At 40.3% G+C, this 22,430-nt stretch overlaps 1 protein-coding gene across 1 annotated transcript in view; it reads right to left on the bottom strand.

Annotated features, from left to right (window-relative positions):
• SPTLC1 (serine palmitoyltransferase long chain base subunit 1) overlaps positions 1–189 on the bottom strand; it is a 52,759-nt gene extending 52,570 nt beyond the window's left edge. The window contains exon 1 of the mRNA XM_084627856.1: positions 54–189. Coding sequence (XP_084483982.1) covers positions 54–167 — 114 coding nt within the window. The 5' untranslated portion in view covers positions 168–189. The remainder of the gene's footprint in view (positions 1–53) is intronic.
• Between the last annotated feature and the right edge of the window lie 22,241 nt (positions 190–22,430).

The following is a 22,430-nucleotide window of genomic DNA, read 5'->3' as shown; positions in this document are numbered from 1 at the left end:
CGCTGAAGGGGGATGCCGGACCCGGCTCCAGCGGGGGTGGGGAGAAGGCTCACCTCATAGAAGGCCTGCACCATCTCCACCAGCACCCACTGCTGCCCCATCCCCGCCGCAGCCGCCGCCGCCATGGCTTCCGGGCCCGCGGAGCGCGCACTGACGTCAGCCGGCATGGACGGGAGAGAGCGCGCGGCTGGTACGTCACCAGGCCGTGGCCACGCCCCTCCCCAGCCGCAGGATTCAGGGCTTCCTCTGACGGCTGCGGCGGGGCGGGGCGGGGCGGCGCGGGGCGGGGCCGAAGGGCGCGCTGAGCAGAAGAGGGCGGCGGGGGGCGTTGGCTTGGCCGGGGCCGCGAAGCGTTTGTAAATCAGCGGCTCCCTGCCCTGGGGAGCACCGGCCGCACGGGCCCGAATGATCGTGGGCCCAGTGCATAACTGGCACGTGGTCAAAGCAGGGAGGTCAGGGAGGCAGATGGGTTGGAAGCCTGTGATGAATAGTGACTAGAAACGCCTCAAGGAAGCACGCTTCATTATTAATTGCAAAGAGAAGGGCACAAAATAACTGGCCATTTTTGCTAACCTGTACTAGACATTGGCCCAGGTTCACACAGGGTATATTCCAGCCTGGACAGAGGGCCTGAGCGGGGGAAAGTTCCCCTGGGGGTGGGTGTAAATAGTTTTCCTGCCTATAAGGACAGTATTTTCCTCTTTTGGAATAGGTGAACATACACTGTGTACACTTGTGTTGTTTTTACTTAGTACATTGTTTTAAGCATTACAAATCGTAATACACCTCTTTTTAACTTCCATGTCCTTGAGACTGTTGATTTATACAATAATTATAAGGAATTATACACCGGGAGAAATTTAGTTTAACATTGGTTTACCACTTATTTTGATTTAATGGTGTCTTATGCTTGACAGAAGCAGAAGTGGATAATCAAGCTTGATCTAAAACTCTGCCAAACACAGAATTCCAACTTCTGCTGTAGATCATGAAAGGACAGCGTACAGGGGAGAGATACTGAGCAGAGATAAGGAAAATATTAAGCACTGAAAGAACAACTTTACACATTCCCTGATCCCAGAACTGGAGGAAAGCAAGAGTCATGCTTAAGTAACCTTTCCAGGATGAAAATATAAAATATGCTTATCTCGGGGTCATGGGAGAAGAATAAATGTACTTGTTTTTGCACACTGACCCTGTTAAAGTTGCTGGACAACACCACACCTAGTTGCTTCTAGAATCATAGGAGAAGAGCTCTAACACCCCTCAACTTCTTACTTAGGTTTTGAGATGCCAGTTTATAAGCCTGAACACTATTCATTTGTTTCTTTTTCATGATGTTGGGGCAACATGCTTGAAACTTGCTTTAAAACAGTCTCTGGGGTTAGTTTTGTTCATTGTCACCAATTTCTTTTATTTAGAAATTGGGCTTGGTCCTTGTATGAGTGACTTTATCCTAGAAATACCCTGTGTAGGTAATTACTAAACTTCCTAGAAAAGTTATATGAAATTATATGACTGGTTCTTGAGTACATTTATTTGGCATGATGGCTTGTAGGATGTTGCTGTGTAGAATCTTTCCATTTCTGTTTTTCTGTAACAGTTTTGATAAATGTATCAGCTGTTTCTAAACAAGCACTTACAAATCAAAATTTGCTTACTGCATCCTTTCACCTTTCCCATAAACCATGGACCGCCTCACAGTTCAACTTCTCTTTATCCCAACTTAACCAGTTCTGAATAGTAGAATGATTTTATTGTACTTTAAGATATTAAAGATACATATTACACTATGTATTCTCTAATGCCATCTTTGCTATTATAATAGTCTTTTAAAATTATATATTTATTTAAATTCTATATCTATATAGTTGGGTAATAATGCAACACCTGTTAAAAGTTTAATGACAAAGGTGAAATCAGGTGACAGTAGGAATAACTTCTAAAGGTGAATTGAGTAAACAGATAAAGAGACAAAATAACTTTAAATATAGGTATTTTGAACGTAAATGCCAGTAAAGGCTAACTGTTAAAGTCAACAAATGAATTTCACAATTTCAGGAAATTCGGAATGTGCTAGATTCTGGTCTTAATTATAGCTATGTTCTGGACTTTCCAAGGTAACATGGCAGCAAAAAAGGGGAATGATGTAGTTGTGGGCTGCATACACAAAGGCATCAGGAACAGGAAGGTAATTGTCCCCTCTCTGTGTACAGCTCTGATGCAACAGTATCTGGACTATTATGTTAATTTGTAGGTACCTTATTAACCAACAGATGATGACAAATTATAGGGTGTGAACCCACAAAAAAGAAAAATAATTAGTGAGTGGAAAGAAGGATGTGAGAAAAGATGAGAGAGAAATAAGTATAGCTTTTCTAAATGATGACTATGGTGGGACTATGATAAGAGTGTACACATATTGAAGGTTGTAAACACCATAGAAGGAGATGAGTTGTTTAGCATAATAAAAAAGGAGTGTAAATAGGGGAGGTTGATTATAATTAAGAAATGGATATTTTGTTATTTGGTTCAGGTTTTTAGGGACCTTTCCATGATACTATCTGAGCATCTCTTGTGAGTTAAAAGATGACATTGTTCCCCCTTCCCTGCCATCAAGAATCCAGCTTAAGTGGTGTGCTTTGGTTTGTTTTTAAATGTGTCTGGCAGAATGAGGGTACTATTTTGTGAAACATTGGATTAAAAGGCAGGTTTTGCTCTTAACTCTGATTGCAGCAAGATTATAGATGTTCTTAATGCTTCTGGCAGTGAATCCTACATCCTTGGTTCTGTCTCTCATAGTCATGTGCCTGTCCCTGTTGTTTGACAAAAAGAAAAGGAGTACTAGTGGCACTTTAGAGACTAACCAATTTAATTGAGCATAAGCTTTCGTGAGCTACAGCTCACTTCTGTAGCTCACGAAAGCTTATGCTGAAATAAATTGGTTAGTCTCTAAGGTGCCACTAGTACTCCTTTTCTTTTTGCGAATACAGACTAACACGGCTGCTACTCTGAAACCTGTTGTTTGACGGTTTCACTGTTCCAATGGAATACAGTTGCTATGGGAGGTCATGTTCACAGAAGCAGAGGCATCACTCTGGTATCTAGAACTAATTCCCTTTAGAATGAGTATCAGTTAAATCTTCCAGAGGGTGGGATTCATTGGGCCATATAAGAATGGCTATATTGGATCAGATCAATGGTCCATCTAGCCCAGTATCTTGTCTTCCGAAAGTGACCAGTGCCAGATGCTTCAGAGGGAATGAACAGAACAGGGCAATTATTGAAGTGATCCATCCCGTATTGTCCAGTTACAGCTTCTTCACCCAGAGCCTAGGGTTGCATCCCTTACCATCTTGGCTAACAGTCATTAATAGACCTATCCTCCACTAACTTATCTAATTCTTTTTTGAACGCAGTTATACATTTGACCTTCACAACATCCCCCAGCAATGAATTCCACAGGTTGACTGCATTGTATGAAGAAGTACTTCCTTATGTTTGTTTAAAACCTGCTGCCTATTATTTTCATTGGGTGACCCCTGGTTCTTGTGTCATGTGAAGAGGTAAATAACACTTCTGTATTCACTTTCTCCACACCATTCATAATTTCACATCTGCCTTTAGTTGTATCTTTTCTGAGATGAACAGTCCCAGTCCTTATACAGAAACTTATCCATATCCTTAAAAACTATTTTGCGTTTCTTTGTACCTTTTCCAATTCTATTATATCTTTTTTAAAATGGGGGCAATCAGAACTGCACCCAGCATTTAAGGTGTGGGTGTATCATGGATTTATAAAGTGGCATTATGATATCTATCCTTTTTGTAATAGCTCCTAACATTCTGTTAGAAGTCTCCGAGAAGTGGTAAAAGGCACATCAGATGTGACTTTTCGAACTAAACTAAATAAAGCACTAAAAGAACAGGGAACAATCCTGTACTGGAAGGGAGGAGGACTGGATGATCTAATTGATTCCTATAAATTCTATGACCAAGTTCAGCTGGGAGTTTGGCATTCAGCCAAGAAGATGTCAACATCAAGCACAGAAGGTGTCCTAACTCAGTTGAGAGCTTAGCCTCAAGTCAAGCAGGCATGCCCCAACACACAGTAATAATAGAAGGCTATTTTGTGGGAAGAACGTGTAAGCCTCAATAAGAGTACTAGAATCTCAAGTTCCACAACTCTTGCCTGATGATACCAGGAAGGAAAGGAAGGTGACTGTTCACATTGTTATGTAGACTGATCTAGCATGATCTGAGACTATAAGCTACTGCATATTATAGAAAAGAAGTACTTGTGGCACCTTAGAGACTAACAAATTTATTTGAATATAAGCTTTCGTGAGAGGCAGTTCACTTCATCGGATGCTTATAAGAACTGAGCCTACCCTCTTATAAAGCCACTTTGAGCTATTTCAGTGGCACAAAGCAACCTTAAAGAAAGCTGCCATAACCAGTCATCTGCATTTTTTCATAGCTCTACACCCCCTCTACCAGTCCCTCTGGTATTGGGGAAGTGTTGGGGCAGGAGGCATAGTAGTCACAATGTGCTGCATTCTAGTTATCCCTGACCAGTGTAATGGCTCCTTGGGGATAGTTGCAAACTGGCATAAATTAGAGCAGACTTGATCCTGTTCTAATTTATAATGGGGGGCTGAACTAACCCCCAGCTGCTTGCAGTGCTGAAGGAGTGCGATGGTTGTGTACACCTATCTTTGTCCCCTTCTAAGATTCTGCACTAACAAGAGCTTAGCTGGACCCAAAGATCAGGAACTAAGTGCTTATTTACAAGATGATATATTTTTAATAGATGTACTATAGACTATATTTACTTTATACTTCTGTTTGGATACAGTTGGTATTTTACATACTCTATCCTTCTGAACATTAAAAATAGTAATAGATCACTTTTTAATCCCAATAACTATTAACCAACAGTTATAAGGTTATGAGGAATCATAACTGAGGAAGGATTCATCCTCAAACCTATAAAATGCTAGTCTGTTGATTAAATATAGAGGTATCAAAAAGACAACCCTTTAGACTAAGTAATTTATTTGGAAAGCCTCTCCAAGCTGTGGGTCTTTGGCCTCTATGTAAATCAAGTGTTTGGTGTCCTGAGTTCAGTACCTAAAACTTGAAGCTTAAAAATTAGTGACCACTTTTGAAAATTTGTTCAGAAGCAATTTTGGTTTAAGTCATGCTTTTCTGATGCTAAGCCATCCCACAGCTGGTTTAGATAGGAAATGAGACACTACAAATCTTGCTGCCTTCTTTGGTTGTGACCGGAAGCAACATTGATAAAATATTCTGCATTGTAGGAAGTAAAAGAAAAAGAGTCAGAAAAATATTTTCCTTTTTTTGTTTAACAGATGTCTTTAACATTAATACATCTTTTATGCTTAAGAAGATATTTTTCCAAAAGCATCATCAATAATGCTCCCCATCCAGCAAAGGTATATAAAACTCAAACACTTCAAAAAAAATTTCATGCTCAGCTGGATTTATATCTCCATCATCTCCTGTCTTTTTTTTGATTTCTCTGAAGTGATGAGACTTGGAAGGAACTGATCATCTGATAACTGGCTTGGACCTTTGACATATCCCCTTTTTCCTTTTGATGTTTTCACTGCTTTAAAACAAGCTGTCAATGAAACTTGGGCAAAATCTGTTTTACAAATGCCTCTAATAAATCACATAACACAAGGAAGTTCAAATGGAAGGAGTTAGTTAACCCATTAATACCAGCTGTTGGAATTTCCTAAAGCTTGCAGTAAGGGTTGTAACGATAGTAGGTTTAATAGCGTCATGAGTGCTCAAGATTCACAGCTACTAGTATAAATGAAACAAAGGATGGTGATACAATCATGTTTATCATAACAAGCATGTGTAGGAATTTAGACTTGATGCCATCTCCAAGATAGCATAAAAGTTTCATAGTATTGCTTTGCTACTGTTAAAGTCCTTTCTGAACCTGATCTGTGATGTGCTGAGCCAGTTCAGCTTGCAATGAAATTAATGGGAGTCACAGAAGCTGAGCATTTGCAAGATCAAACCCTCAGAGAGCGAGATAGAGGCATTCTATGACATTACAGACAACTAGTCAAATTATACAGCAAAAAAAAGAGAAATTATCATATGCTCTTAGTCAAATTAGTATTCTAATATACTGTAAAAACACATTATAAGTGATTATTCACTTAGCTCTCTTTCACATGACACATGCCCAATGCAGTGGGCACATATATAACTATTAAACTATAAACAATTAGTACCCATGTCTGATTAACTGAAATCTACCCAAAAAAACTGTAAGATCCTTCCAGACTTAGAACTCTCCTACCATATCCATTAACAACAGGATATTTGAGTACTTCAGAATTTGATCAGGGGTGTCATGCCAGAAAACTTCAGAAAGAGGGGAGAAATCTATGGCACTTGTATATTTCTGAACTATTCCATCAGAAATCCTCTTTTAGAGGAAAGAATACTCAGCCTCCTGGAGTAAATGGATTAAAGTAGTATATCTTGGAATTAAAAAGAAGTGAACATGTTTTTCAGAGAAAGGAGCTTAAAGGGAATGAAAGGAGCTTTGACAGTGATCCATAACACTACAAACCATCCATATCCATTTAATGGCATTCCTGGAATCTACAGGGAAAACGTGTCCAGCTGTACAAAATTTATAAGAATGGGGCAACACTGGGAATAGTAAGTTTTCATTGGATTAAAGGATTCTATTTCATATTCCACAGTTTTTACAGCCTATGAAATTTCGCATTTGGTCCATGTCTCCCTTTTTTTTGCCCTACTTAGTGTAATCTGTGTCCTGAATCCCTTCTTCGTGTTTCAGTGCCAACACCAGTGTTGGGTGTGATGCAGACGAATAAGGAACAGAAAGGGACAGATTGCAGAAACCAAACGTCTCTACTGTGTTGTGCACTCACATAGCTACTCCCAGAATACCTTTCCCCCCACCACTACCCATCCCCAGTGATTACCTCTAAACACAAGGAGAAAAATTCTGCACTCCTGTATGCTGGTGCCTGTCTGAAGTAACTCCATTGATTTAGTGCCACAGTGGAAGCCAGTGTTCCTTCAGAACAAGTTTTGGCCCAAGGTACAATTCAGTTATTCAATGGACTAATATAGGGTAGTCAAGTACACCATCACTCTTTAAGCCAAGAGTTTCAAAAGTGACTAGTAATTTTGGATAGTAGTTTTAGGATGCCCAGCCTGAAACATCAAGAAGGGGTGTGTTTATTTGGGATTTAAGGTATTAACTCAGATCTGGTGTTACAGGCTCCTCTACATTCTTAAGAATAACTTCCCCTGTGCATTGTTAGTAAAGAGAGAGGTTAATGGGACCAAACCTAATATCATCACGATCGTTACAGTCAGACAGTACAGTAGTTGAAGATTACTAGTTACACTTTTAAAAAAATATTTCAATGACATGCTGTAGATTCAGTGATTTGCAATAACAGTGTGGGAAGCAAAAAGAAGAACTGCAAAAGTTGTAAATCTTATCTGATGGCCAGGAGCAAAACAAGCAGAAGCCCAGAAGGCTGGCTTTGTAGAATCAGAGATGCCACACCCTGCCTGGATTGCCATGCTGATTTAATTGCCTCACAAGAATGAAATTTTAAGGGGAGCAGTGAGGAAGTGTCATATGCACACCTTAAGCTGTGATCCCAAGAAACCCAGAGTCCTGCCCTTTTTCTCTCATCAACCAGGATTTTAGGTATGTTGCAGCCCTTGAGGGCTGGCTGATACATATGACAGATATTTATTATAGCTGACTGCTATACCAAGGATATAGATTTATCAGAGCTGTGCAAATCAGACAGAGTCTGGTTGCTGAGGTTGGCAGTGAACCAAGCTGTGATATTCACTTGAAGATTCAGGTAGTAAATTAAATCAAACCTCCAAAAGTCCCATTCCAAAAGTGTCTTTTGTACCCAGACTCCAGCGACACCCTCCTTGATACCACGGTGACTTTAGGGAGGGCTTCATGCCCTGTTTCCCTCCTGGAACTGAGTGGCCCTCCTCATTTTCTCCTGAATGTTGATGGGAGCCAGACATCCACTACCCTCCACAGAGTTTTCAGGGGCCACCTGGTCCAGGTCACTTCTATAGTGAATGCATTTAATTAGTATTATGGGGTGCAAGCAGACATGGTCCCTTCTCACGGAGCTTGCAATGAAGGTTAATTCTGGACAATTCTGAGCATGGTAAGTAAGGATATGCACTAGGGAAATGAAGCCCCATAATCACTAGAACAGTCATCGAGACCATAAATTTCAAAAGTGATCACTGATTTTGGATGCCTAACTTGAGACACTTGAGGCCTATTTTTTAGAGGTGTTCAGCACCCACCCAGAATGCCAATAGAAGTAAACAAACACTGAGGGTGCACAACACTTCTTAAAATTAGACTCAAGTTATGCACCCAAAAAATCCAAGCTATACAAAATCACTGGCGACTTGTAAAAATCTGGTCTGAATGTCTATGTATATAAATGATTGCAGATGGGAGTGGAGTACAAGGAAAAGGGAGACAAATGTGGGGCTTTCAAGCTTGATCATGTCTAACAAATAAAGATTGAAGCAATGTGAAAGAGAATTTAAAACATAATCTCTCTCTCTCTCTGCTTGTGGTCAAACATCTGTACAGGAAGGAAAACGTTCAGTGTTTTCTTTGGAGACTTGATCTTATGCACCTCTCTAATGGAATCATGAGTAAACTCTCCAGTATGCTGGTTGACAATTTCTGGAGTTTTGTTTTATTTAAGTTCACCCTAGAAATAAAACTCTTTTGACCTTTACATGGCTGGGAGGCCACATCATTATGATGACTCTCACTGCATTTACAGTAACATCATCCACTAGCTATTCATCGCAGACTCCAGTTTGTGTGCTCTAACCACAGCAGGTTCTAAGGCTAATATCTGGGAGGCTAAATTCAGCTCAGGGTCTGCTGCAAGGCCCCAAAGCATACTCTACAAGAGAATAAGGTCCCAGCAGCAGAAGCCAACCACAGCCTCCTCACTGCCAAGGACAGGGAAGCTGTGGGATGGCAGTGATGTCCAAAATGCATACGGCTATGGCCAGGGTGTAGTCTGGATGGATTGATGAGGGATGCTTTGAGACATCATCTCTGTGAAAAGCCTGTGCCTCTCTGGGGCTGCTAATGGATTTTAAAGTTGCTTTCTCCCAGTTAAAATACCAGGAGGTGAGAAGCAGCAGCAACACCGAGTGACCAAGCTGGTGCAAGGGAGTGGAAGTTATACCACCCTGCACCTAACTTTGTGAATTTGGACAATAAGCTGGTAGCACATACATTCATTTTCTATCCTTTCTGACTCAGCTTCACTGATTATGTGCGCAACATGCTTAGTGAGCTGCAATAAATTCCTTGTGTTGCTCAACCTGGACTTGCCTCCCCATACAGTCTGATTAGCTTGATTTTCCACAGTTTTTTCTTAAATTCCATTTCTTCACCATTCAGGTGGTTCCTTGTTTTAATGGTAACATATGGTCTGCAATGCATGCCTTTAAAATTCTTATTGACATGTTTGAACTTCAGAAATACTTACTCAGACAGATTTATCAGCACTGCCAGGGAAATATAAAAAGTCATAAAGACTATGGCATTTAAAAATATTACTTTCATCCTTGAGGAACTGAGGAGCAAGGCCTGTGGCCTATTCCCTTGAAAGACATGTATAATATAAAAAGGCAACCAAACTTCAGCTAGAAAAACCCTAAGTAACTAGTTGCCAATCTGTCAATCTTACCAATATACCTGAGTTCAGAAGGGCATTGCACTGTTTACAGGGCCATATAATGCAGACCAGAACACACCACACAACTTGGAATTCCTTGTGGTTATAGATAAAATGTGTATGAATGTGTTGGCAGAGCTATTCAAGACTGACAGGCAACACCTTGCATGTATTTGCTAGCCAGAGAACCACAATATAACAACTGCTGTGAATCTGGAACAGCTGGGGCTGAAGAATATTTTGAACATGGCTTTCCAATCTCTGAGATTCTTACTCAGTTTTCACTCAGGTAATAAGGCCACAAAAGGACCAAAGGAATCACAGGAACGTAGCAATCCACAAAGCCTGAGTTAGGTGTATAGGTTCACTGTATAATGCCTGGGGAGAGATAAGTGCCCTAGAATATGATCCATAAACCCAGCACACGCTAGGTAGCCATTAGGAGATGCTAATGTGGGGGTTTGTTCTAAGTTCCACCCCTCTTTCGGAGTTTGGCGTCAAGTTTGGGATGCAGGAAAGTACCTATCTCTGCTTGTGAGTCATGAAGCAGGGTAAGATAGGTGTTTGGCTGCCTACATTGCATGCAGGGCCTGATCCACTAGCCATCACCTTCAGCCCCCAACTAAAACCGCTCCAACACATCATCAAGGATCTACAACCTATCCTGAAGGACGACCCATCACTCTCACAAATCTTAGGAGACAGGTCAGTCCTTACCTACAGACAGCCCCCCAACTTGAAGCAAATACTCACCAGTAACCACACACCACACAACAGAACCACTAACCCAGGAACCTATCCTTGCAACAAAGCCCGTTGCCAACAGTGCCCACATATCTATTCAGGGGACACCATCATAGGGCCTAATCACATCAGCCACACTATCAGAGTCTCGTTCACCTGCACATCCACCAATGTGATATATGCCATCATGTGCCAGCAATGCCCCTCTGCCATGTACATTGGTCAAACTGGACAGTCTCTACGTAAAAGAATAAACGGACACAAATCAGATGTCAAGAATTATAACATTCATAAACCAATCGGAGAACACTTCAATCTTTATGGTCACTCGATTTCTGATCTCGAAGTGACTATCCTTCAACAAAAAAACTTGGAAAACAGACTCCAATGAGAGACTGCTGAATTGGAATTAATTTGCAAATTGGATACAGTTAACTTAGGCTTGAATAGAGACTGGGAGTGGTTGAGTCATTATACTAAGTGAAACTATTTCCTCTTGTTTGTTCCCCCCCCACACACCCCACTGTTCCTCAGACGTTCTTGTTAACTCCTGGAAATGGCCCACCTTGATTATCACTTCAAAAGGTTTTCTCTCCCCCCACTCCACTCTCCTGCTGCTAATAGCTCATCTTAAGTGATCACTCTCCTTACAATGTATATTTTTTCATGGTCTGTGTGTATATATAAAATCTCCTCACTGTACTTTCCACTTTATGCATCCGATGAAGTGAGCTGTAGCTCATGAAAGCTTATGCTCAAATAAATTGGTTAGTCTCTAAGGTGCCACAAGTACTCCTTTTCTTTTTAGGTGTGCTGAGAGGCTGCTACTGTATCTGGTCCTACAGGCAAGTTCACACAAAATAGCTAGGGGCAGAAGGTAAGGGGGCTCCTAGAGTGAGGGACTAGTGAGCATGCTCAGAGGCAGAAACATAGGCACCTAGGGAACTTTCACTGCAAAAACTTAGGCACCGAGCAACTTTAGTCTCCTGTAGGTTTAGGTGGCAGCTGAGTGGGAGTTTTGTGGATTGTAGTGGCTCCTAAAAACAGGACTTAGGGGCCTAAATACCCTTTTGGATTCCATGCTAGGAGTTTCTGAGCAAAAACCGAGTAATCTCCATTTCCACCACTGTGTTTGGGATCACCATCAATTAGTGAAACCCAAATTGAATGCTAATTATTATTATTTGTTAGGCATCAGCAGTTGTGCTGGGTACTGTACGAGATACAAAATTAAGACATTCACTGTCTAGAGCTTCCAAGACAAAAACGGACAGGATGCACTGAGAAGCTCAGAAGAAATGTTAACTTGGAAGCATCTTCTTAAAAAAATTTTTCCAGTGGGTGGTGCAGAATTCAATCTTTCATGATTTCAGAAGGACATGAATACAATAGGGTAGCTTGGCAAATTGAGACAGGAAGGGTATTCAGTTAAAGTTAGCACTTTAACAAAATCTGTCTTACTTTAGAACAAATGTCAGTAGGTCTAGCTAGATTCTGAACTTATTGACATCACTGTTGAAATCACTGTAACTCTATTGAAATCAAAGAAGAAAGAAAAGTGTCTCACGAAGCTTTTTCACAAAGGTCACATCTAAGCACTTTTCTCATTACTTTCTGCAGCAGCATAGAACATTTATTGTTTTTACAGCTTAGCTCCTGTGAGATGTTTGTGTTGGAAGACAAGTCTGCCACACGCATTTATTTATGTCATCCATTAATGTGAATGGGCAATTTTGACTGGCAAAGTTGGTGCATTGTGGCTTGTGCTCATTCTGCAACCTGCCCTCGAAATATCCTGATCATTTTTGTTCTCCTCTTCTGAGAAATAGGGAAGTGACTGCAGTCTTGTGGATGGTATGGTATGAGGTTTAGCATATAAGTGCCTATGTCGCCTGCATGCTGCTTCAATGCATAGCATACTGCTATTCTAATTACTTCCATCAAATTTACTTTATAGTTTACAGTAAAGATAAGAAATTCAATGTTTTAAATTATAACAAGCCAGCCTGCCTGAAATGAAGGAGCCCTGAAATTTGAGGTTTTTCGAGGTTTTTCTTTGTTTTTTTTTAAATCTAGTTTAAATTTCAGCTCATTTTTTTCTTTGTGATTTTATATGCCCTGAAAACTCATAATGTGACCTATTGTTTCAATACCTGGTACTGATCTTACATTTACTTAGCACCATTAAAGACCCCAAAGCACCTTAAGACCACTAAAAAGAAGCCACCTCTGTGATGAAACATAGCAACAGTACACACAGTACTTCACAGGTGCATAAGATTGGAGTTAAAATCCAGACCTCATGTCAGTGGGCTCAACCTGTGATTTTAGTGGAGGTGCACCTGGTTACACCTTCTCTAAGTTTGGCCCAAGGGGTAGAAAATACCATATGCAATTGAAATACATAATTATAGGGGTGCAGTTGCATTAGTACTGTTACTACTCCAGTTGCAGTCACTGAAGCAGGCCTATTAGTTACCATAAATGTTCTGTTTCACACATGTTCTTTGATGAGCTGCAAACACTGCCACACATGCAAAGAAACACATTTTGCTCAGTACCTACCATGCCCTTTATTCATATCCCACTGTTACAAAGACGCTGACAATTGTTTGCTGAAAGTAGCTCAGAGGTCACCCAGATCTAGACTTGATGGAATAATGGCCTGAGCCAATCCCACCTGAATATCTCTTCTACGTGAGTGGAGTTGGTGGCATTTTGCTGATTACCTTTGGGTTATTCCCAGTTGGATTTTCATAGGTGACACCTTCCAGCATTTGCATTTTTTTCTAGAAAGGAGGAAAGGACAGAAATATACAAATTCTCTTAGCAATCAGATTAATTGTTATAGTAGGGAAAACAGGAGGTTACATTCCCATTGCAGTATCGGTAACAGAGACCATTAGTTAAAGTAAACAGGAATTCACAATAACTTGACCTCTAGTCATTCTTTCCCATTGCCAGGGCTGAAAAGCACTAAAAAGTGTTGCAAAAAAAATCACAATTCTTTTCAAAATTTAATAGGTTTTTGCAAAATTTTTCATGTTTGACGAATGGGCATTTTTCAATGAGAAATGTTTAGCTTGAAAAATTTCAACCCCCTGTAATCCATTGTGCAAATCATTGTCTAGACTGAGTGATATATCTAGATTAATCTATTGGCATTCCCTTGGTTTGTTACTATTGGGATATAATAGCTAAAATAACATTTATAAATAATTCAGCCAAAAGAGTGATCTGCCCAGGACATCACATAAAGATAGCATCTAAAGATGTAGAAAAATCTAGCAAATTTTGATCCTTAAATCAAGACAGGTTTCCAAAGTTTTGGCTCAGGCTTTGGTTCAGGTAGGTGTCTGTGTTAAAGAGAAGAAAGAAGGAAAGTGTTAAGTGCAGACTCTGTTGTACTTTTATTCAATATTTCTACTTCCTTATCTTCTCTTGTGTTCTTCTCTCTGGATGTTGCAACATTACATGAGTTTTCTTCACATTCTGTGCACTGTTAAGAGCAGGAGACAAATAATGTCTTTTGAATTGTCCAGCAGCCTTACCTTGAGTTAAATGGTTTGAGCAACAGCAACACTGCAGTTGCTATGTTGTAGCTTTTTTGTGTAAGGATCTCATCAGGAAGTGAGTGAGTCAACAAGAATTTGGACTCACAGTCAACAACATTCCCAGACGCATTTTGTTACTTCATTTTGGGAAACAAATGTATAAAAATCATTACAAAATTACAATGCACTTTCTAAATGATTTGCTGATAAACATTTTGTAACTAAAATGGAACATATGTGGCTGGTTACAAAAATAGCAGGTATTTTTCTTAACCACACCAGCACACACAGTCATAAAGCAGTGAAAAAAAATCCAAGGAGCAGATCCCCCGCTGGTGTCAATTAGTGTCAATTTATACCAGCAGGGGATCTGCCCCTAGTATTTTTATCACTGCCTTAAGTGAAAGCAGGAGCAGGCCTTTTATTTGAGAGCGATAAAACTCCTTGGGGCAGATCCCCTACTGGAAGCCAGTGTCATGTATATTAAAGTAGAATGTTCCACTTTTTAAAGTTAAAAGACAAAACTGTGGAGCCAATATTCAAACTTGGATGTCTCGAGTTAGACACCCATTTATTTGGGTGCCATTTTATTTAGATCCCTTATATTTAGGTACATAAGGTGCCCAAATCAGCACAAAAGAGATTAACCTGGGTACTTAAGTATGTCTACTTAGGCATCCAACTTTGAAAATTGAGTTCTGTAATAAAACAGGGAAATAAATGAAATACAGAGGTGAAAGTAAGCCGGTCCGGTCGGGCATACCGCCAAGAGCCAATACACAGTCGACCATACCAGCAGGGGGAAGCTTCCCCAGGTGGGCAATTTAAAAGGGCCCTGGGCTACCGGCTGCAGCAGGAGCCCTGGGCCCTTTAAATCGCTGCCAGAGCTCCACTGCTGGAGCCCTGGGGTTGCCGTGATGGATCCCCGGGGCTCTGGCAACGATTTAAAGGTCCTCGGGCTCCTGGCAGTGGCTGGAGCCCCTGACCCTTTAAATCACCTCCGGAGCCCCAGGGCTCTCAGCCACCGCCATAGCTACAGCTACCATGGGGCTCCAGCGGCAATTTAAAGGGCCCAAGGATTTAAAGGCCCCACCCCTTCTGCCCAAAGGGCCCTCCCCCCCGCTCAGGACCCCGGCCCTGCAATCAATAAGTCCCTTAAATTACTTTCACCCTGGCTGAAATACTAGTCAAAACCTCATAAGACACTTTTCCATAGACGGACTCATGATTTGACAGGAAATAGGAAAAACGAATTTAAAAAAACCAGGCCAGTTTATTTCTTTACTTTTTGAAAGCCTGCAATGAAAAATAATACATTGAGTTGTAGGAGTTAACGTTCATGCCATTCTCCTTATTCCATCAGCCCCACATGTAAGCACAAAAAAGACAGGGCCAATATTTTGTGCTATATTTTGCAGAGCACAGCACCATGCACACTGGTACTGCTCAGTATATAAAAGTCGATCAATAAAAATTACATGAATGGATTTTGATGTCTGCTACAGGACATGAATCTGTGTTGGTGTGCGACTGGTAGCCTCTCATACAGTATTAAATGATCTGCACAAGGGGATACCTAGTGGTGAAGTAGTGGCACTGCACTCAGTTCTCTCCAACTAGTTCATTGTATGCTTACAGCGGGAAAGGCATAAAATCATAGAAGATCAGGGTTGGAAGGGACCTCAGGAGGTCATCTAGTCCAACCCCCTGCTCAAAGCAGGACCAATCCCTAACTAAATCATCCCAGCCAGGGCTTTGTCAAGCCTGACCTTCATCTTTAATTTTTCAGGTCAGTTCTGCAAGAGCTACTTATATGTTGTCACTTTGCATTGGAATCCTCTAAAATGCCATCGTGATACAACTTGATCTGGTGGTCTTGTGAAAAACCGATCAGATCATGCATGTCACATGATGCTGAAGATGACGACACGCCAAATATAATTACATTGTACTGCACCACACTGATACAACATCACAAGCATTGCTACAGCATGAGGGAGGAGTTTGCCCTATCAGGCAAAACTAACAAAGGCAGATCCATCACACCAAGATCCCTCAATTCTAAGGTAGAGAGAAAAAAAAAAACAGCTGCATCTCTCTACCATGGTTAAAGATCTAGTCTGCACTGTAACATATATAAGAGTATTATAAGCTACAGGAGAATTTGGGACCCTAATCCCGAAAGCAAACTAAAGATGAAGCTATTATTTCCCATTAATGCCTGCACTGTTCTTCATTCACCGAACCTATGCCAAAGTCTAGTCATATCCTCGGCAAGATGTTTCACAAGTTTACCACCCTTCCAGGTGATTTTTGCACAATTCTCCTTCATGGTGACATCTTAACTTTCAACTTTGTGCCACCATTTCTGTGGTTTAACTGGAGTTTAAAAAGCAAATGTATGTCCCTTTAAAATTTCAGTCAACTAAAGTGTCTGCTCCCCACTTTAATGTATGGAAAGCCAGAGATACTCAATTTGATTTTTTAAAAAAGTTTATTTTCTGACAGAACACCCTTTTAATCCAAGGTTTAAAAAAAAAAAAGTTTTTTCTGCCCCATCTACCTGTTGAGAAGGGTATTTTAGGCAGGCTCAAGAGCAACAAACATACATGCTCAGTGGGGAGCCCCTCGCCCTTTTCTTCAGAGCACACACTTGCAATCCTAATGTGCTCAGCTTGTAACTTAGTATTTGACACCAGGAAAGTCTGGTGAATTATTTTGATTTTGGAAAACCAAGATTGTATTTCTGTGCATGAACTTGGACACTTCTGATCAGGAATATGGTTCTGCTCACCTCCCAGTGAGTCCATTGGTGCCTGTGTGTTCTTGTATGGATAACAACAATGGTTAGGATTGGCAGGGCTGCAGCAGATCTACCAGGCAAACTGGGGGATTCATCATGAATTGTTTATCATCAGGAAACCCACAAACACTAGGAATTAATGTTTTAGGGGATTAATAATAGAAGGTTGGAAGCCCATTGCATGCATCTGATGAAGTGGGCTGTAGCTCACAAAAGCTTATGCTCAAATAAATTTGTTAGGCTCTAAGGTGCCACAAGTACTCCTGTTCTTTTTGCGGATACAGACTAACATGGCTGCTACTCTGAAACCTCACTGTTAGAGGTGATTTCAAATCAGGGATGAAGCATATGAATAGATCATGGGCATGTACTATTATGGCCTGTTCTCTGTCTTCTGTGTTTAATTAGAGGACTTTCAAAGGACTCAGAAAAGTTGAAAATCACTTTCCATATGACAATTCTGTATGTACATGTAACCCCTAAGATTTATCTTTTGGAAAGAGATTAGAAAAGTGGAAAGATGCATTTTTGTCTCTTTTTTCCTTGAGTTTGTTAATTTGTGCATTGGACAGCTCTTTGTGTGTAGATGCTTTCACTGCTTTGTTGATAGTGAATGTCCTTTCCCAGGCTCCACAAATGAGTGTTACCATCAATTAGGGCAGCAGCAGAGCTGAAACAAAGTCAACAGGCAGTCATATGCACAGATTAAAAGGGCAGGTGGGAAGAATAATGATGAAATTGTTCTCAATATGTAAGAGTCTTTCTGCTCCCTTGTATAACTGATTTTCAGTATGTTCTGAGTTATATATGTTTCCTTTACTGATTCAAACCTGGCGCTCAGGGACTGATTTTCTGGTCTAGCTGGCTGAAGCGAAATCCAGATAAGACTGAGGTAATATTTATAGAGTGGGGGAAACAGTGATAATTGTGGAAATTACATCAGCATCCCAGACTGCGTATGGCCTCCATTGGTCAAAGAGCTCTGCAGTTTGGGAGTACATTTGTCTCCAAGACTCCTGCTAGATGATCAGGTAGCAGCCACCGCTAAAAATGTATTTTCCATCTGTGCTTGGTGAGGCAAGTGTGACAATTTCTTTTGGAGGCAGGGTTGCACCGCTTAGAACCTGAAGTGGGTGCAGAATGTGGCAGCCTGCCTAGTAATCCAGACCTCCCCAAGAACATTTAACACTGATGCTCCATGGGCTTGCCTGGCTGCTTCTGGGTTTCTGTGTGAAATTCAAGACATTGTATTTTGAACTTCAAAGTCCATACTGGCATGGGACCAGGCTCTCAGAAAGACCACCTTTCTCCCATGCCATACCCTTGCAGTTGCAATCAGAGGAGGTGCTAGAGCTGTTCCTCTCTCCTTGAAACTGAGAGAGTGCTGCTGACAGGGTGTTGTCTTCTGGGAGCCCTTCAGTTCTGAATGATCCCCCCCGCCCCTTTAGTCAGCCAAAGCCCTGATTAGCTAACGTTCCAGGCATAGTGCATAGCTCCTCTTTTTTACAGGGCTTTTTGGGAGGGTGTTGTTGGGATGAATTGGAGGTTGCAGGGAGATTTTTGAACATGTAATGTTTTTAGATGGCTGTTATTTTAATGTTGAAAAAGCAGTCTGTCATCTGGTTTTATCATCCCAGCCATGGGATGCCCAGATCAGCCTTCATATGCTCTTTAATTAATCTAAATAAATAAGTACATAAAACTTAAATGTTTTAGGTATTTTTCCTGTTAGTACTGCAGAGCCAACACCAATCAGGAAAAGTGAATTGGATTCAATTATCATTCATCCATCAACAGACCTGCTAACTAAATTCTAGTTGCAAAATCTTTATTACTGGTAATGATGTGTGAACCAGAATGAAAGTCAAGCTGTGTTTCAATTCCAGACTGAGTTTTCAGGGCTTGCAGTTAGAAAAGCCATCTTTCCATTTGAAAGTGGAGCAAATTTGATATAGAAGCATGTAAGAGACAATAAACATGGAACCCCAGAAAGCCATTTTCCCATAGTCACTTTTCAAAAGTATACTTGCATTACAATTTAAAAATGAACAAAAAACAAGACAGAGACAGAAAATATCAGACTGCAAAGGGTTAACTGCTACAGTAACTTAAAGGAAGGTACTTCTTCCCAGTAACTGACAAAGTGTACTATATTTCTAATAATTCTTCCTGTGGTTAGTAATCCACTCCCTACCTTTCCGCTGTAAGGAATGTTGTCTTAACCACAAGCCTTTTTTCTCCCCTCCTAGTATTCAGTTATTTCTGTGTTTGATTCTGAAGATGAACATGAACATCTTATGGTTTTTGTAAGAAAAGACCTTCTGGGAGCCTTTTTTGCCTCTAAGATAAAAGCTTGGATTGCATCATTGTGACACCCCCGTATCCCCACCTCTATTCTGATTTCATGTGATACATTATTTCAGGGTGCTTTGAAAGAGTACTGCAGTGAGCCTTAGCAGTAAACAATATTGCTTTAATTCAGCTTTCCAGAGTGCTTTGGAAGGGCTGGCAATCGTATTTGACTTAAGACTTCACCAACACATCTGGTATGATCAGTACTGATCTCATTGCTTTTAGGAACTGCTGGTGCTATATATAAAGTAATGACTTACAGAACAATTTGTTTACACCAACAAGGCCAGCCCAAGGTTATCAGCTGACGTAGTTCATACAAACATTTTTCAACATAATATCTTGGGAATGGGTAATATGTGCTGACTCCGAAGTCTGTCTTGAGTAGGGATGGATGCCCCATGGAAATCTCATCTCTGCCCCTCTGAGATGTTTCCTGACCGCAGAAAATAATATCCCTTTGCTAGTGAAGACAAAAAAGGGGTTAAGGCTCTTCTGCCGAGCCTTGGAATATCTGCTTTTTAAATGTATTTTAAACAAATTAAATGCAAAACACCCACTAAAAGATTGTCTGTTTTTGTGTAACAGGGGTTAAACTGCTTCACTTTATGTAGCACAACTCCATAGAACAACATGGGGAATGAGCATATTGCATGGCACAGATGGTAAATCACCTGCACTTCTTATGGAACAGCTGGTGAGTCCATTTGCTGAAAACTGTAATTGTCGTCAGGTAATGCAGCACACTGATAGCTGGATGATTTCACCAGACCTTGTATATTTTGCTGCTTAGTCTCCATGACAAATATTAATTTATTTAAGAATGACTGAAGGTCAAATGCCCTAATAATTAAATTAAATTATGATTTCAGATTGTGGGATTGATCATGCATTCATTTATTATATAATACTTTTTGGAGATTTCTAATACTAATACTTAGTTCTACCTTAAGTGAAGGGGACTGGACTAGAAGACCTCTTGAGGGCTGTTGCAGTCCTATGATTCTAGGCTCAAGTCTGAATTTGGCTAACACTTCTTGGTGGCCTCACTCCAGTCCAGTTGTGGAGAGGTTCACATCAGAGAACTCTCTGATAATTTAACATAATCAGCACCCTTTCTTCAGGAGAGATTCAGATGTGGAGTAGCAGATGTTTTACAATAGGTTAGAATAAGGTGTATGGGTATTAATGCATTGGGCAGCTTGCAAAGCATCTTCCTAGAAAATGCCTGGCTCCACCAAGGTCTAGCAGTCATTTTCCAAAAGATTCATTCTCTCAAAATGAAGGGGGGGGGGGGGGAGAGAAGGGAAGAGATCAAGGTATTGCAATATTTGACAGATGCAAAATGCTCTGGGCCCATTTTTTTTAAAAACAGTGACCAGAGCTCTGTGTGCAACTACCAGCACAAATCAGGAAACTGCAAGTACAAATACAGGTAATTAAAAAAAAATGTGAGGAGCTCTCTATAAACATTCACAAAGCCACCTCATTGTTCTCCTTTAAAGCTTTCATTAAGATTTTCCACTCCTGTGATGTCTGCAAATTTTTTTGCAGAGGCTAGGTAGCTGCTGTGCTGTGACTCTTGCTTATCATAATGATGATAGACCAGTAGCCAAATGCAAGTTCTTTGGCAGTACCTGATTTTAATGGTGTCCATATAACGTTTTTTGGATTCTAATGTTTGTGGATTCTAAATTTCAAGATGAGAGAACCACACACAGAACTGGAGTACTTGTGGCACCTTAGAGACTAACCAATTTCTTAGAGTAGCTCACGAAAGCTTATGCTCTAATAAATTGGTTAGTCTCTAAGGTGCCACAAGTACTCCTTTTCTTTTTGCGAATACAGACTAACACGGCTGCTACTCTGAAACACACAGAACTGTTTGTCACTGCAAACTGGAAACCAGCAAAATGTGTGATAATCTGTTGTGTGAATAACACCCCCTTCTATATACTGATATTTACAAAAGATTGTCTTTGTTGTAAGCCACGGAAAATCTATTCAACAAGGTTAACTCAGTTTGTTATGGTTTTCTTCATATTCAGTATCATAAATGTAATGAGAAACAGTTGTACGGCGGCTATACAATGTGCTAATCTCTATAAGTTTGTCTTCAATTATAGGGTTTACAGGTCCCAAATGTGAAATGATTAGACCATAGAAAAGTTCAATTGTCCAATATTGTATCCTGGCTGTTGAACAATAAGCCTTTAGATCTGATTATATTGCTCAATGCCTTTTAAATCTTTCAATTTGGCATTTAATAATTATAGAAAGGGTATATTCTTTACTGATTTTCTTAGTTTCTCTGACTTTTGCAAGCAAAACTACAATGCGTATTACAAACAAAACATGACATATTTTAGCAATTTTAGAGACCTTTAAAACTAGACTGGTAAAGAACTAAAAAATATATTTAAGGAAACAAACCTCTCAAGGGAATGGTTTGAATGTCCCAATACAGCATTCCAATCTCCAATTTCTATAATTATGTATGAGTTAAAAGGGGAAGAAACTTTACTGACTAGTAGCAATCTGCACTTTTGAGCATTCCAGCTTTCAGGCAATCATTTAAGCCCATTTACACCAGCAGTGAATTTAGCTCCTAATCTGTCAAGATAACTGATAATCACCAAAAACACATACTAGTCCCCATGAAGTACAGGTATATGAACTAAGCTGTACTGCAGAGATCAATTCTGCACTGTCAGGGAGCTAGGCTAAATGAACTAATCGAACTATTCTATCTCACTTTCCTGCAGCGCAATCCTGAAGTCTTTACAGTGTTTTTACTCACTCCTTATTCCAGCAAAATTGTTCAGTTATCCAGACTGGGTAAGGATTTGGCTTAAAGATGATTCTATGATCAATCTGCAGTGATAAGTCTCTACCATTAGAGGGCAGTTTTGCATTATGTAGAACAAAACATCACAGGATTTGAAAAGGCTTCAGTAAATCACACCTTTCAAGTTTTAGCCTCCCACTACATATGTGCCGCTCACTTTTTCGCATCAGAGACCCAACAGGGCCTTGAGCTATTGATTTTTTATTACTGTAAACTATTTCCCTCAGAAAGGATAATGTTGAAATAAATAAAGAACTTTCCCATTATTTTTAGGACACTTAACCTAGCTGAAAGTCTGAACATACAGAGAAAATCAGAACGTTCAAGAAAGATGAGGT

The sequence above is a fragment of the Lepidochelys olivacea genome (genome assembly GCF_965140295.1).
Source record: "Lepidochelys olivacea isolate rLepOli2 genome assembly, chromosome: 5".
In the NCBI taxonomy this organism is placed as follows: Eukaryota; Metazoa; Chordata; order Testudines; family Cheloniidae; genus Lepidochelys; species Lepidochelys olivacea.
This window is presented reverse-complemented; position numbering and strand designations above follow the sequence as displayed.